Source organism: Pyrgilauda ruficollis, unplaced genomic scaffold (assembly GCF_017590135.1).
Source record: "Pyrgilauda ruficollis isolate IOZ18807 unplaced genomic scaffold, ASM1759013v1 scaffold62, whole genome shotgun sequence".
NCBI classification, from domain to species: domain Eukaryota; kingdom Metazoa; phylum Chordata; class Aves; order Passeriformes; family Passeridae; genus Pyrgilauda; species Pyrgilauda ruficollis.
Window position 1 is genome coordinate 1,227,147 of NW_024527933.1, and position 14,329 is coordinate 1,241,475.

Genomic DNA, 14,329 nt, shown 5'->3' on the forward strand with positions numbered 1-14,329 from the left:
GGATGGGGTCTCCCAGGTGTCACAGACACCCACACCCTGCTGGCAGCCCAGCCTGGGCTAGGGAAGATAAATAATCCCTGTGAGCTGTGTGGGGGATCTTGTCTTGATGTCTGACACAGGTTCAGAGGTTCCACCCCCTTCCCAAAGCTTTTGGTTGCAGTACCTCAGGAATCTCATCAACCATCCAGGACGGACAGGGCCCTGCAGGATCTCCTGCCTCACCCCCACCACAGCTCACCCAGGCTGGAGCAAAGCCTTAGGGACAGGGATGTGTGGGGATGACCGAGCGAGCAGTGCCAGGAAGGAAACCTTTCCTTCCAGCATGAGCTCCCGGGAGCGATGCTCCTTTGGAGCAGCTCCGAGCCCTGTCCCGCAGGGATGGGCAGGTGGAGGTGCAGGAGGAGCTGTGCTGGCCCTGCCCTGCCGTTCTGCTGACGAGGCACTTTCACCGAGCAGCCCCAGCGTCGGGCACGGCGGGGTGAGGCACAGCCCGGGGCAGAGCCCTGCTCCCGGCAGGATCGGCGCTGTCACACCCAGCTGCGGCTCCGTGGGCTGCTTCCAGGAGATTTGCATCCTGCAGGAGCTGCTTCACCTCCCGTGGGGTGGCACAGCCCCTGCTGCAGCGAACAGGGGGTCCCTCAGCAGCTCCTCCTTCGCACACAACGCAGGAGCTGCACGGCAGCAGAGGGACAGGGGGCTGTTCCTCATGATAAGGGGGTGATTGATATGCTGGTATGTGGCACGGCAAACGTGGAACAATGTCCCCTTTTCATTCCTGGAGAGGCCTGGCTGTACCGGGTTTCTTCAAGTTAAAGTAATCTTGGCTGTTTTATCGTGCCATCGCTGCAGAATGTAACCCTGAGTTTAAAGTAATTGCCCTACTAATTACTCATTTGGATGGTTCAAAATGAGTTAATCCTGGTTTCTAGGACATTGGGAGCTATGGCTGCTCAGGCTCAGCCCCGCTGCTTAAAAATGAGGTGCAAATCAATGTTATCTGCTCTGGGCCCCTACCAGCAATCATAAAAAGCTGTGGATGCTCCCCATGTGATGGAGCTGGGGAGAGGAAAACGTGGAGAGAGTGAGGGGAAAGCTCCCAGCTGGGCCAGGCTCTGGGGTCCCACAGAGAATCAGTCTGGGCACCTGGTCCTTACCTGTGCAGGTGACCTGTTTTGGTGCCTGGGTGGGGAGCAGCCTGGTCTGGACCTGCAGAATGCCCTGGGGAGTTTGAGGGAGCTGCAGATGGACACTGGCACTGTGGGCTGGCATTGCCATCCCAAACCCCAAGCAGCTGGGTCGAGAGCTTTGAGGGTCGTACAGTAAATGCAGCTTTTAACACAAATGTCAGTCGGAGGTGGCTTGGCAGATGTCCTGAGGAGGGCCTGGCTGCTGTGCTCCTACTGCAGAGGCTGGGGGCGGCAGGGTTTCCTTGCTATCAGCTGGAGGTGATAACAAACCCAAGCAGAGGTGGGCTGGGATGAGCCCAGCGCCGTGTGGGATTGTGGCTCGCCCCGGCAGGGACTTGGATCCCCCTCAGGGGCAAGCGCTCTGCTGAGGCTCTTTAAAAGGGAAATTAAACGCCAGTGATTCAGCACTGGGTGCCACAACCCTTCGTGGGAGCAGCTCTGCTTCGTTCTGGCTTGTGTGGAGTCAGATCTGCACTGCTCGGGGCAGGCGTCTCCAGGGCTGGAGGCTCTGGCAGCAGGGACAGCCTGCCCTGTGCTGAGGAAGCTGCTGCTGCCAGGCCCTAGCAGAGGTGGATTGGGGATGAAGATCAAACCAGGCAGTGCTTCAAAGCCACCTAGCACACGCTCAGCACCTGAAAATGAACAACCTGCTGGTGGTGGGAGGTGACGAGGGGCACGGTGGTGACACAGCCAGTGGGTGAGTTGGCATCATGGCAGCTGTCTCCTCTGCGCAGGGTTCACGGGTCAGAACTGTGAGGAGAACATCAACGACTGCCCAGGCAACAACTGCAAGAATGGGGGCACCTGCGTGGATGGCGTCAACACCTACAACTGCCAGTGCCCACCTGAGTGGACAGGTAGTGCCAGGAATGATGGTGGCATAGGGCTGGGCTGGGAGGATGAGTCCTGCCCGGGGGGATGATGGGCACAGTGTGGGCAGAGCCGTCCTGCTTCACATCGGGAGTGGTCAGTGCCAGCTTCACGCAGGTGCCCTGTCCCCTGGCAGGTCAGTACTGCACTGAGGACGTGGACGAGTGCCAGCTGATGCCCAACGCCTGCCAGAACGGTGGCACCTGCCACAACAACCACGGCGGCTACAACTGTGTCTGTGTCAACGGCTGGACGGGCGAGGACTGCAGCGAGAACATCGACGACTGCGCCATGGCCGCCTGCTTCCACGGGGCCACCTGCCACGACCGGGTGGCCTCCTTCTACTGCGAGTGCCCCCACGGCCGCACAGGTGAGGCCCTGTCCCACCTTGTCCCCTGCCCTGCATGTCCCCTGGCTCCTCGTTGGCAGTGACTCGTGTGCCCATCATCCTTGACGTGCCTTTGGCTGCCCAGGTTTGCTGTGCCACCTGGATGATGCCTGCATCAGCAACCCCTGCAACGAGGGCTCCAACTGCGACACCAACCCCGTCAATGGCAAAGCCATCTGCACGTGTCCTTCGGGGTACATGGGGCCAGCCTGCAACCAGGACGTGGACGAGTGCTCGCTGGGTGAGCTCACATGGGTGACAGCAGCACGGCTGGGGAGGGCTCTGGCACAGCCAGGAGCGAGTCCTGAGAGCTGTGCTTGTGTTTTACAGGAGCCAACCCATGTGAGCACGCAGGAAAGTGCATCAACACCCAAGGGTCCTTCCAGTGCCAGTGTCTGCAGGGCTACTCAGGCCCTCGCTGTGAGATTGATGTCAATGAGTGCCTCTCCAACCCCTGCCAGAATGATGCCACCTGCCTGGACCAGATTGGGGAGTTCCAGTGCATCTGCATGCCTGGTGTGTGGGCAGCCCTGTAGACTCAGCCTTGGTGCTGGGGGTGGGCAGTGGGAGGGTTTTGAGTGGCCCTGAGCTTTAGCTCAGTGTGGGGTTGGGTCAACATTTCCTGTGTGCCTGAGGACAGCACCAAAAAGAAGGAGCTCAGTAAAGGTTGTGTGGTTGGGGCACAAGAAGTGAGATTTGGGCACCATCAGCCCTACACTGAACTCATCCTCTTGCCAACCTTGGCTTGGATTGAGCCAAAACCTGTTGATCCAAGGAGCAGCTCATGCATCAAATCCCACCACGTGTAGAACAGCCCCTGAGCTGCCTTTTAAAGACAGGGGATCCATTGTGGGGCTGTGCCAGCCCCATGCCGTGGTGCTGACAGTGCTGGGTCTCTCGGCAGGGTACGAGGGGGTTTACTGCGAGATCAACACGGACGAGTGCGCCAGCAGCCCCTGCCTGCACAACGGCAACTGCCTGGACAAGATCAACGAGTTCCACTGCGAGTGCCCCACTGGTACGTGGCACCAGCCAGCAGCCATCCCACTGCCACTGTGGTGGAAACAAAGCCAGGATGCATCCTGGCTCGAGCCAAGAATGGGCTCCTTAAATTTCATAGCCCTGCGAGATGGGGAGAGCGTAGGGAGCACCTCTTGGTGCTGTGGAGGGAGCTTCTCCAATTGCCATGAGGAGCTGAGCCCCGTGCGGGCCATGCTGCTCCAGCTCCCGCCCATGGGAGAGGAGAAGGAGGATTAAACCCCACGGCTTTGCACTTGAAAAGGCCCCTCTTTGGGAAGGAGGGCTGGGGGCTGGGGGGGGCCGCACCAGCGGCTTTGAATGCGGTGTCAAAGTCACGGGGTGGAGCAGAGAATGGGGAGACGGTTAATCTGTGAAAGGAGGTTTTGAAGTTCAGAGACTTTGCTCCTCTAGAGATGTAAATAAGATGCTCTCAATGGTGGGTCGCAGCCCCGCATTCAGGGCCCCCAGCAGCCGTCCCCATGGAAACCCGGCGCCCCAGCCGGGATGCGGGGGGCCGGCGGGAGCGGGGCAGGGGGGCCCAGCGGGAGCTGCCCGGCAGCAGGGAGGGGAGCCTGGAGGGTCTGGCCGTGAGCAGGGAGGTGACTTTTCCCTCCGTTCCAGGCTTCAACGGGCACCTGTGCCAGTTTGACATCGACGAGTGCGCCAGCACCCCCTGCAAGAACGGTGCCAAGTGCGTGGATGGCCCCAACACCTACAGCTGCGAGTGCACTGAAGGTGAGGGGATCCTGGGGGGCTGCGGGGGTCCTGCCCTGTGATGTGCTATAAAACCACATTGACAAATCATTTAGTGCCCAACTCTGCAACCACCTGCTGTGGCAGGTGTCCCCAGCAGTGAGGTTGGTCCCTGCTGATGTGACTCCTGTGGTGCAGGATGTCCCTTTCCCTGGTGATGGCAGAACAAGTCGAGCTCTGGAGCCTGCTGGCCCCGGAGCCAGGTGTATGGAGCCTGGCACTCCTTAGGTGTGGCCCTGCAGCAGCCGTCCCACCGTGCTCCCGCCCGGCAGCGAGGGGGAAGGCAGGAAGGAAGGAATAAAGCTGCCTCTATGGGGACGCAAGGTGCAGGGCCGCGGGGGCTCGCCGACCGAAACCCAAGGAGCAGTTGCACAAAATGATGACTTGAGCCCTGGTGGCAAACAGTGGCTCTTTTGTGGAGCAGCTCCCGCCAGAAATCTTCCAGCTGAATGGCCTCTAATTAGTGTCTTGCTAATGCCAAGCCCCGATGAAAAGCTGCTATGTGGGCTTGGCGGGGTCTAGTCAAAGCTGTACTTTGTCCTCGGCTCTCCACCCCCAAACCCGGCGGGGAGGGAGCCGGCCAGGAGAATAGGAGCTGCCGGGGGGGTTATTATTGGGGGGTGCTTGGGGCCGGCCCCCCCGTGCACGCTGGGACGAGCGCGGGGCCCCGCTTGCAGCCGAGGCTGCTTTAATGCAGGTCATTGTGCACCCCAGGACAAAGCCCCCCGGCTGGGGTCTGACCAGCCCCCCCATCAGCACATCGGGGTGCTCCCTGCCTGCACCCCGCTCCTGGGGATCCCAGAGATCACAGTGGGGCAGGTAAAGGCTCCCCAGTGCACTGCCTCACATCTGGAGAGGGTGGGAAGGAGTGTCCCCCATCCCCAGCCCATGTCCCCCTTGCTCAGCCTGTGTCTCTCCTGCTGGTGGCAGGTTTCACGGGTGCTCACTGCGAGATCGACATCGATGAGTGTGATCCTGACCCGTGCCACTACGGGACCTGCAAGGACAGCATCGCCTCCTTCACCTGCCTCTGCCAGCCCGGCTACACGGGCCACCGCTGCGACATCAACATCAACGAGTGCCAGAGCCAGCCCTGCAAAAACGGGGGCACCTGCCAGGACAGGAACAACGCCTACAACTGCATCTGCCTCAAAGGGACCACGGGTGAGCAGGAGGGAACCCCTGTGGCTCCACATGGGTCGGCAGTGCCGGTGCAGCATCCCGCTCCCATCCTCTTCCTGGGGCAGCTTGGCCCTGGGCCACCACCAGCAGCCGCCCTGGTGCCAGGGCTGGCTGGGGCACCCTGGGTGAGGGCGAGTTCTCCCAGTTTGGTGCCCAGCTCAGGCAGGAGCCGCGCCCCAGCCGGGAGCTGCCCATGGCAGAGGCGCTTTGTTGTGGGGTGGTGCTGGCAGTTGGTGCCAGCGGGGTTCATTTTACTGCTTTGACGGGTCTGGGGACCTCCTAATGACAGCCCTCTCCTCTTGGGGACCCCTTAACAAACCCCCTCTCCTCCCTAGGCTCCAACTGCGAGATCAACCTGGATGATTGTGCCAGCAATCCCTGTGACTACGGCAAGTGCATCGACAAGATCAATGGCTACGAGTGCACCTGCGAGCCGGGGTACACAGGTGAGAGCAGGGCCTCACACCCTGGGGACCTGCAGCTGCTGGTGCCTCACAAAACCAGGACAAGGGTGCAAGAAGGAGGGGGGATGCTGCCATCCCGCTTGTAGGAGGTTTTACACCCTCCAGCGCTCCTGCTTGTTCAGGAGGGTGACCCCGGCTCAGTCCGAAATCAAAGGGGTGTCTGGTGCTGCGAATTCGACTCCTGCTGCGCCCACTCCCATGGGTATCAGGTTGCTGCCTTGTCCAACTGGTTTGTTTGATGGCTGCTGGAAATGGTGGAGGGCTTTGATGGGAGCAGCCCCCACCGCTCCCCGCTCGCGCGGCCCCTTGTCCTCGGGCCCGCCGGGAGCTGAAATAAAGCCTGGCTTTGTCAGGCATGGCAGGTAGGGTTACAGGCTGAAACCTCCTCCCTTTGGTGTTCCCTCCTGGACCAAAGCAGCCCAGGGCACGGCCTCTTCCCAGTCCCGTTTAATGAAGGCAGGCAGGCGATGCAGGGTGTGAAGTCACCCTGCCTGCAGGGCAGCCCACTCCTCTGCAGCCAGCACAGTGTGTCCTGAGATCCCAGCCTCCAGCAGACACTCCCTGGGTGGCTGGAGGGGGAGCTGCCTGGTGGGTGCACTCCCCAGGCCATGCCGTTCATGCTTATGGGGTAACTGTTCCTTGCTCCCCCTTTCCCAGGGCGCATGTGCAACATCAACATCGACGAGTGTGCCAGCAACCCCTGCCACAACGGGGGCACGTGCAAGGATGGCATCAACGGCTTCACCTGCCTCTGCCCCGAGGGCTTCCACGACCCCAAGTGCCTGTCTGAAGTGAACGAGTGCAACAGCAACCCCTGCATCCATGGGAAATGCCATGATGGATTGAATGGGTAGGTTAGAGGGTGCAGGGGCTGCTGGGGGGCTGCAGAGACCAAAGGGTCCCCAGCAAAGTCAGGGTTAGAGGAGGGTGAGCATCTGTCCCCTGAGTTTGTGCTTGTCCGTGCTCTGAGCCAGTGCTATGGGGTATTTCCCTGAAGGAACAGGATTTGTTGGCTAAATGATGGCTGGTGCAGCCTAGAGGACCAGGATGGACCAGCTTTTTATGCTCCAATTTTTCCCCAAAGCTACAAGTGTGACTGTGACCCTGGCTGGAGTGGGACAAACTGTGACATTAACAACAACGAGTGTGAATCCAATCCCTGCATGAACGGTGGCACCTGCAAGGACATGACCAGTGGCTACATCTGCACCTGCAGGGAGGGCTTCAGCGGTGAGTGAAGCGGCTTAGGTTGGATATTCTGAAAAATTTCTTCCTGGAAATGGTGGTCAGGCACTGGAGCAAGCTGCCCAGGGAAGTGGTGGAGACACCGTGATTGGAAGTGTTCAAAGTGGTGTGGATGTGGAACACAGTGGTGCTGGGTGAATGGTTGGACTTGATGCCATGTTCCCCCCACACCAAGGCCTGGGTGGAAGCTGTGGGTGGGTGTTCCATGCCAGATGGGCTGGAGGCTTCATTTTGGGAACAGTGGAGCCCCAGGTGTGGCTGGGAGCTGTGGCAGTGCAGCCCTCCTGGAGACCTTCAGCAGAGTTCAGGGCTGGAGCTGAGCACAGGAGGCTTTCCCAGGGCAATGGCTGTGCTGTTGTCATTGCCACCGTGTCCCCACTGTACCCTCAGCCCCCTGCCACCAGCACACCTCCATCACAGCCACTTCTGTCTATTTTTCTTAACACAGGCCCCAACTGCCAGACCAATATCAACGAATGTGCTTCCAACCCCTGCCTGAACCAGGGCACGTGCATTGATGATGTTGCTGGCTACACCTGCAACTGCCTCCTGCCCTACACAGGTGAGGGGAGCACCCTGTGCCCCACCACAGCTCGGTGGAGTTTCTGCTTCACATGTGACACCAAACTGGTCCCCAGCACATGCAGTGAGCTGGCACTGAGCATGAAAGCTTCTCTCATTCTGCCCTGCTGAGGGGCTGCCCACAGCCACAGCTCCACCTCTCCACGGCGCAGCTGGAGGAAATTGGCAGGAGCTTTTTTTTCCTCCCTTCCTCCTCTTCCTCCTCCTCCTGGAGGGTGGCTCGGGGGCAGCAGCACCCAGGGGCTGCCCCACTGACACCCCAGCGTTCCCCAGCCATGATGCCCGTGCTGGAAGGGGCGATCCGAGGCCGAGGGGCCAGGGGATTCTGCTGAGCCAATTCCTGTTTGCCGGCCCTGCGCTTCCGCTTGCGCAGCCCAGCACAATTGCAGGAAGCCATGAGCTGTTTCCTGCCCTCACCAGTGGCCATAGAAACCCCTGGGGGGGGGACGGGGACTGGGCAAGCAGGGAGGGGAAGGCTCTGGAAAATAGCAAAGGCCAGTTCAGGAGATATTGGCTGACAGGGAAGATAAGGGTTTGGAGGGAACGTGTCCCTTGGCTGGACGTAAACAGGAAAAGCAGCGGAGAGGGAAGGGGGGAGGGAATGCAAGGGGGAAAAGACACCCTGAGCAGCACTTCCCTGCCAAAGGAAGTGTGCATTGCTGTCATGCAGCCCAGATAACCAGGGCTTAAAAGGTTGTGGGGGTTTGGGTCATGAGTGACCCAGAATGGAGGAGACAGCCCCAGCTGGGCTGCCCTGGGGTGCTGGGGAAGTCCAGAGCCTTGCCCAGACTGGCAGCAGCCCAGGGCAGGGGACAGGGATAGCGGGGTCTTGGGCCACCTGTCCTTTTGGAGAGTGTCAGCGTGTGCTTGTGCCTGTGCAGGAGCCACCTGTGAGGATGTGCTGGCCCCCTGTGCTGGCAGCCCCTGCAAGAACGGTGGCGAGTGCCAGGAGTCAGAGGACTACAAGAGCTTCTCCTGCAGTTGCCCCCCTGGCTGGCAAGGTATGGACAGGGCTCTTTTGGAGGTTAGAACCCCCTGCTCGCCTCAGGGAGGGAAAGGCACAGGGGAGGGAGTCAGGCCTTGGGGAGGGTCCTGACCTGCCCCATGGCTCAGCTGGGTGGATGGGACACAACCATTACCTGCATCCCTTGGCTTGTGCTGTGGTGTGAGCAGTGCCCAGGATGTCATTGTCACCCCTGGGGCTTTCACCAGCACCCCCAGCCCGCACAATCCCTGTCCTGCTCTGTCCCCAGGTCAGACCTGTGAGATTGACATCAATGAGTGTGTGAAGAGCCCCTGCAGGAATGGGGCCACGTGCCAGAACACCAACGGGAGCTACCGCTGTGCCTGCCGCACCGGCTTCTCCGGCCGCAACTGCGACACCGACATCGACGACTGCAAGCCCAGTAAGAGCAGGGGCTGCCCCTGCCTGCACCCAGCCCAGCCCTGGGCCTCATCACCCTTCCTGGGGCTGGGATTCTCCTCTCCATGCATGGACCAGCTATGAGCTGTGCTATGAGCCGTGCTTGGCTTTTGGGCCACCTCAGGCATGTCCCTGTTGAGCCGTGTCAGTGCAAGGCAGGAGGAAGGAGGCTGGGGGACAATGTGTGCCATGGGATCTCCTTGTGCCCAGTCTCCTGGAGGGGTTGGTGTGGCTTCTGCCCAGTCCATGGGCTCAGTCCCATTCCTACACATGGCCAGGGAATGTGTATGGGGGCAATGCCGTGGGGCAGCTCCCGGGCTGGGCTGCAGCACCACATCTGGACCCATCACATCTTCACATGCACGTCCCTCCTCTCCAGATCCGTGCCACAACGGTGGCTCCTGCTCCGATGGCATTGGCACGTTCTTCTGTGAGTGCCTGGCTGGTTTCCGTGGGCCCAAGTGCGAGGAGGACATCAACGAGTGCGCCAGCAACCCCTGCAAGAACGGGGCCAACTGCACCGACTGCGTCAACAGCTACACCTGCACCTGCCCCTCCGGCTTCAGCGGCATCCACTGCGAGAACAACACCCCTGACTGCACAGAGAGGTACAGTCCTGCCAGCTGGGACAAGGGGCTGGGGTCCCTGTGCTGCCCCATCGCCCTGGGTTGGTGCGTGGGAGCTTTGGCGTGGGGCACGGCCAGCGGTGTGACTCACCGGGGCGCGGTCTCTGTGTCCCCAGCTCCTGCTTCAATGGTGGCACATGTGTGGATGGCATCAACACCTTCACGTGCATCTGCCTGCCCGGCTTCACGGGCAGCTACTGTGAGCACAACATCAATGAGTGTGACTCCAAGCCGTGCCTGAACGGGGGCACGTGTCAGGACAGCTACGGGACGTACAAGTGCACCTGTCCCCAGGGATACACCGGGCTCAACTGCCAGGTACAGGAACCTTGGGTGGATGCTGCTCTGGGGATCTGGGGGTCACTTCAGTCTCTGCTCCTGCAGGAGCCCTGCTGGGTCCTCACCCTCATCTCTTGCTCTGCTCCCCAGAACTTGGTGCGTTGGTGTGACTCCTCGCCCTGCAAAAATGGAGGCAAGTGCTGGCAGACCAGCAATCTGTACCACTGCGAGTGCAACAGCGGCTGGACAGGGCTCTACTGCGATGTCCCCAGCGTGTCCTGCGAGGTGGCTGCTAAGCAGCAAGGTAAGGCCATGTGTACAGGGTCAGGCTGGGGTCCCCAGGTGTCTCCTGTGCTGGGCACTGAGCAGGGATGTGGCTGTTTCTCTTGATGCGGATCTTTGGCACAGAGCGATCTCAAGGACTGCTCTAGCAATGCACACCCAAGGCTGTGATTCCCTGTGGGGTGTGTGGTGGCCAGGACATGGCCCTGTGGTATGTGTGGGTGTCACCAAGGTCCCTGCATCTCACTCTGCTCTCCCTGACAGGTATCGATGTAGCACATCTCTGCAGGAACTCGGGGCTCTGTGTTGACACTGGCAACACTCATTTCTGCCGCTGCCAGGCCGGCTACACCGGCAGCTACTGTGAGGAGCAGGTGGATGAATGCTCCCCCAACCCCTGCCAGAACGGAGCCACCTGCACAGACTACCTGGGAGGCTACTCCTGCAAGGTAGGTGCCTGGGGGGCAGGAATTCCCAGGGGAAAAGCCTCAGTTACTGCCTTTCTCCTGCCCAAGAGGCTGCCCTTGCATGACGCCCCTTTACCAAGTTGGAGATTCGGGTGCTGGCTATGCTTCTAGAGCCATGTGGGAATGGAAGGAACCTCTCTGATAGTTCCCCTCTTTCCTCCTTGCAGTGTGTGGCTGGTTATCGTGGAGTTAACTGCTCAGAGGAGATCAATGAATGCTTGTCCCACCCATGCCAGAATGGAGGAACTTGCATCGATCTCATCAATACCTACAAATGCTCCTGCCCCAGAGGAACTCAAGGTAAATTAATTCCCCAGGCTGGGGCATTAGTGGGTTGAGTGCAGATATCCTTGGATTCTGCTCATTAGCTGCTCGGGCTGGCGGCAGCAAACGCAGCAGGTGAGGTTTGTGTTTGCTCGTGGGCTTAGCCATCAAGGCCAGGCGACCTTGGCCACGTGGTGCCACGTCCCTACTGCCCAAGAGGTGGCTCAGGCTGCCACTGACGTGGTCAGGCTCAGCCCCTGGGCAGGGAAGGCTCACACAAGGGAGCAGCGGGCCCCCCGATACTGTTTGATGAGCTGTGTGGGTTGTTCCCCCCTCTCTCTAGGGGTGCACTGTGAGATCAATGTGGATGACTGCAGCCCTTTCTTTGATCCTGTCACCCTGGGGCCCAAGTGCTTTAACAATGGCAAGTGCAAGGATCGGGTAGGTGGCTACAGCTGCATCTGCCCCCCTGGCTTTGTAGGGGAGCGCTGCGAGGGAGATGTCAACGAGTGCCTGTCCAACCCCTGCGACGCCCGCGGCACCCAGAACTGCGTGCAGCGGGTCAACGACTACAAATGCGAGTGCAGACCTGGCTATGCAGGTGAGCACTGCATCCCCTCTGCTCCCAGGGCCCAGCCTGCAGCCCCCAGCCCCCCCCAGGCAGCCCTGCACGCCTTCGTCTGCTCCTCACACGCTCCTCTCCCTCGCAGGCCGTCGCTGTGACACCGTGGTGGACGGCTGCAAAGGCAAACCCTGCAGGAATGGGGGAACCTGTGCTGTTGCCAGCAACACTGGCCGTGGCTTCATCTGCAAGTGTCCCCCGGTAGGTGCCTGCTCCTCTCCAGGAGGAGGGAATGAGCGTGAGCATGAGGGGTGGTCAAGAGGCCAGTTTAGCCCCTGAGGCTTCCCCAGCTGGGATAGGCATGAATGGGAGGATGCTTTGCTGTGGGTGCATCCATAAAGGTGCACCCTCCACACTTGCAAGGATGCTGGAATAGAGTTAAGGAGAAGATGGCTCAGGCCTGAAGGTAGAACAGGCTGAATGTTATTGGCACCACTCAAAGTGAGACAGGCAGCTGTGGAGGAGCTCCCTTCACTTTGAGGGGATGCTCTGACAGGCTTTACGTTTACATGGGCAAGATTATTCTTGCCCATCACCAGTTTTAGAGGGTGAGTTTTAGTTTCCCAGAACACTCGTGTGTCAATGTTGCTCGTAGCACAGCATCAGTGGTTCTGACTCCCTCCTTGCTGTGCCTTCCCCAGGGATTCGTGGGCGCCACCTGCGAGAACGACTCGCGCACCTGCGGGAACCTGCACTGCCTGAACGGTGGCACCTGCATCTCCATCCACAAGAGCTCCAAGTGCATGTGCACGCCGGCCTTCACGGGCCCCGAGTGCCAGTACCCGGCCAGCAGCCCCTGCACCTCCAACCCCTGCTACAACGGGGGCACCTGCGAGTTCTTCAGCGACGCCTCCCCCTACTACCGCTGCAACTGCCCCGCCAACTTCAACGGCCTCAACTGCCACATCCTGGACTTCGACTTCCAGGGTGGCATCGGGCAGGACATCATCCCCCCCAAGATCGAGGAGAAGTGCGAGATCGCCGTGTGCGTGGGGTACGCCGGCAACAAGATCTGCGACGGGAAATGCAACAACCACGCCTGCGGCTGGGACGGGGGCGACTGCTCCCTCAACTTCAACGACCCCTGGAAGAACTGCTCCCAGTCCCTGCAGTGCTGGAAGTACTTCAACGATGGCAAGTGTGACTCTCAGTGCAATAATGCTGGCTGCCTCTACGATGGGTTTGACTGCCAGAAGTACGAGGGGCAGTGCAAGTAAGTGGCTTCTTTAAAACTTTCTTGTTTTGAAGCCTATCATGGTCACCATCTCTGGTGAGCCTCTGGTTGTTCTGATTGTATCTGGTAAAACTCCTAGACTCAGGCCTGCTGTTCATTCCCAACGTTCTGTTCTGCTGCCTGTGGGGCTGCAATTCAAGCAATCACATCTCCCTGTGGTCCTTCTGAGTTTACATCTACTTGGAAGCTCTCTGGGTTTGACTCATTGCACATGGCTTCCCTGTCCTTGCTTGTATCACTGCACAGAAGTGAATTCTCCAACTCACAGCAGTAACACAGTCAGTTTCAAGGCAGGGAGACCCCAGATGGAAAAGCAGCCAGGAAACATGATGATGTTAACATCCAAGCATTTCCCAAACATTGTCTTTGGCAACAGCAGGAACTTAGTCCCAGATTCTTGGACCAACTGTGGTCTTAGTAACTATTCTGTGTCCCCATGCCTTCTCTGAGTCACAGTAATTTGTCCCTTTTTCTTTTATAATTTATCAGCTGCTCTCTCTCACCTGCAGCAGTGCTGCATAAAACAGCTGCTTTCTATGTAAACTGGTTTAGTGTCTGTCACGGTGAAGAATATTTATACAAAAGAGAGACCACCACTGCTTTTCTCAGCAGATAGGTGTTATTTGCACTACTTGGTCTAATTCTTCCTTCTGCCTTGCTTCTTCCTCCACCCAGCCCTCTGTATGACCAGTACTGCAAAGATCACTTCTCGGATGGTCACTGCGACCAGGGCTGCAACAATTTTGAGTGCGAGTGGGATGGTCTGGACTGTGCTAACAACATGCCAGAGAAGCTGGCAGATGGCACTCTGGTGGTGGTGGTCCTCATCACCCCCGAGAACCTGAAGAACAACTCCTTCAACTTCCTGCGGGAGCTGAGCCGTGTGCTGCACACCAACGTGGTCTTCAAGAAGAACCCCAAGGGGGAGTATATGATCTTCCCATACTATGGCAACGAGGAGGAGCTGAAAAAACATTACATCAAGAGGTCCACAGAGGACTGGTCAGATATGTCCAGTGCTGTCATCAACAAAGTGAAGAGCAGCCTCTACTCCAGGGCTGGCAGGAGGCAGAAGAGGGAGCTCGATCAGATGGACATCAGAGGGTAAGAGGGTTCCATTTTCTCTGAGCAGCACTCAGAGCGTGTTCTCTGTGTCGACAATAGTAACACGCTAGGAAGGGAAGGATGTAGGCCAGATAATTGTATTTAGATGTTGCTTTCTGTGTGAACAGAAACCGGATTTTGCTCTCATGTGGGAAAATGGAGTGATCATTCAGGAGTCCCTGATACAATGCTGCCCGACTCTCACGATTGAAGGAGTCCTGTGCATTGTTGGGAGCCGGGGCTGGGCTGGGTGGGACCTGGAAGCAGAGGTTGGCCTGACCGACTGTCTGACTTCAGGAAGTCATTAAGTTAAGCCTCATTTTCTCCCTGGGAAATG

General features: G+C 58.9%; 1 protein-coding gene across 2 annotated transcripts in view; it reads left to right on the top strand.

Annotated features, from left to right (window-relative positions):
- NOTCH1 (notch receptor 1) overlaps positions 1-14,329 on the top strand; it is a 41,943-nt gene that overhangs the window by 19,906 nt on the left and 7,708 nt on the right. The window contains exons 5-26 of one of the 2 annotated variants that reach the window (XM_041483901.1): positions 1,922-2,044; positions 2,194-2,427; positions 2,531-2,686; positions 2,776-2,961; positions 3,350-3,463; positions 4,087-4,200; positions 5,149-5,382; positions 5,736-5,846; positions 6,522-6,714; positions 6,949-7,094; positions 7,558-7,671; positions 8,573-8,692; positions 8,945-9,097; positions 9,494-9,722; positions 9,857-10,058; positions 10,170-10,323; positions 10,566-10,750; positions 10,936-11,068; positions 11,376-11,633; positions 11,743-11,855; positions 12,296-12,867; positions 13,564-13,992. In XM_041483901.1, coding sequence (XP_041339835.1) covers positions 1,922-2,044; positions 2,194-2,427; positions 2,531-2,686; positions 2,776-2,961; positions 3,350-3,463; positions 4,087-4,200; positions 5,149-5,382; positions 5,736-5,846; positions 6,522-6,714; positions 6,949-7,094; positions 7,558-7,671; positions 8,573-8,692; positions 8,945-9,097; positions 9,494-9,722; positions 9,857-10,058; positions 10,170-10,323; positions 10,566-10,750; positions 10,936-11,068; positions 11,376-11,633; positions 11,743-11,855; positions 12,296-12,867; positions 13,564-13,992 — 4,273 coding nt within the window. The remainder of the gene's footprint in view (positions 1-1,921; positions 2,045-2,193; positions 2,428-2,530; positions 2,687-2,775; positions 2,962-3,349; positions 3,464-4,086; positions 4,201-5,148; positions 5,383-5,735; positions 5,847-6,521; positions 6,715-6,948; positions 7,095-7,557; positions 7,672-8,572; positions 8,693-8,944; positions 9,098-9,493; positions 9,723-9,856; positions 10,059-10,169; positions 10,324-10,565; positions 10,751-10,935; positions 11,069-11,375; positions 11,634-11,742; positions 11,856-12,295; positions 12,868-13,563; positions 13,993-14,329) is intronic. The other variant, XM_041483902.1, reaches the window with a different exon arrangement.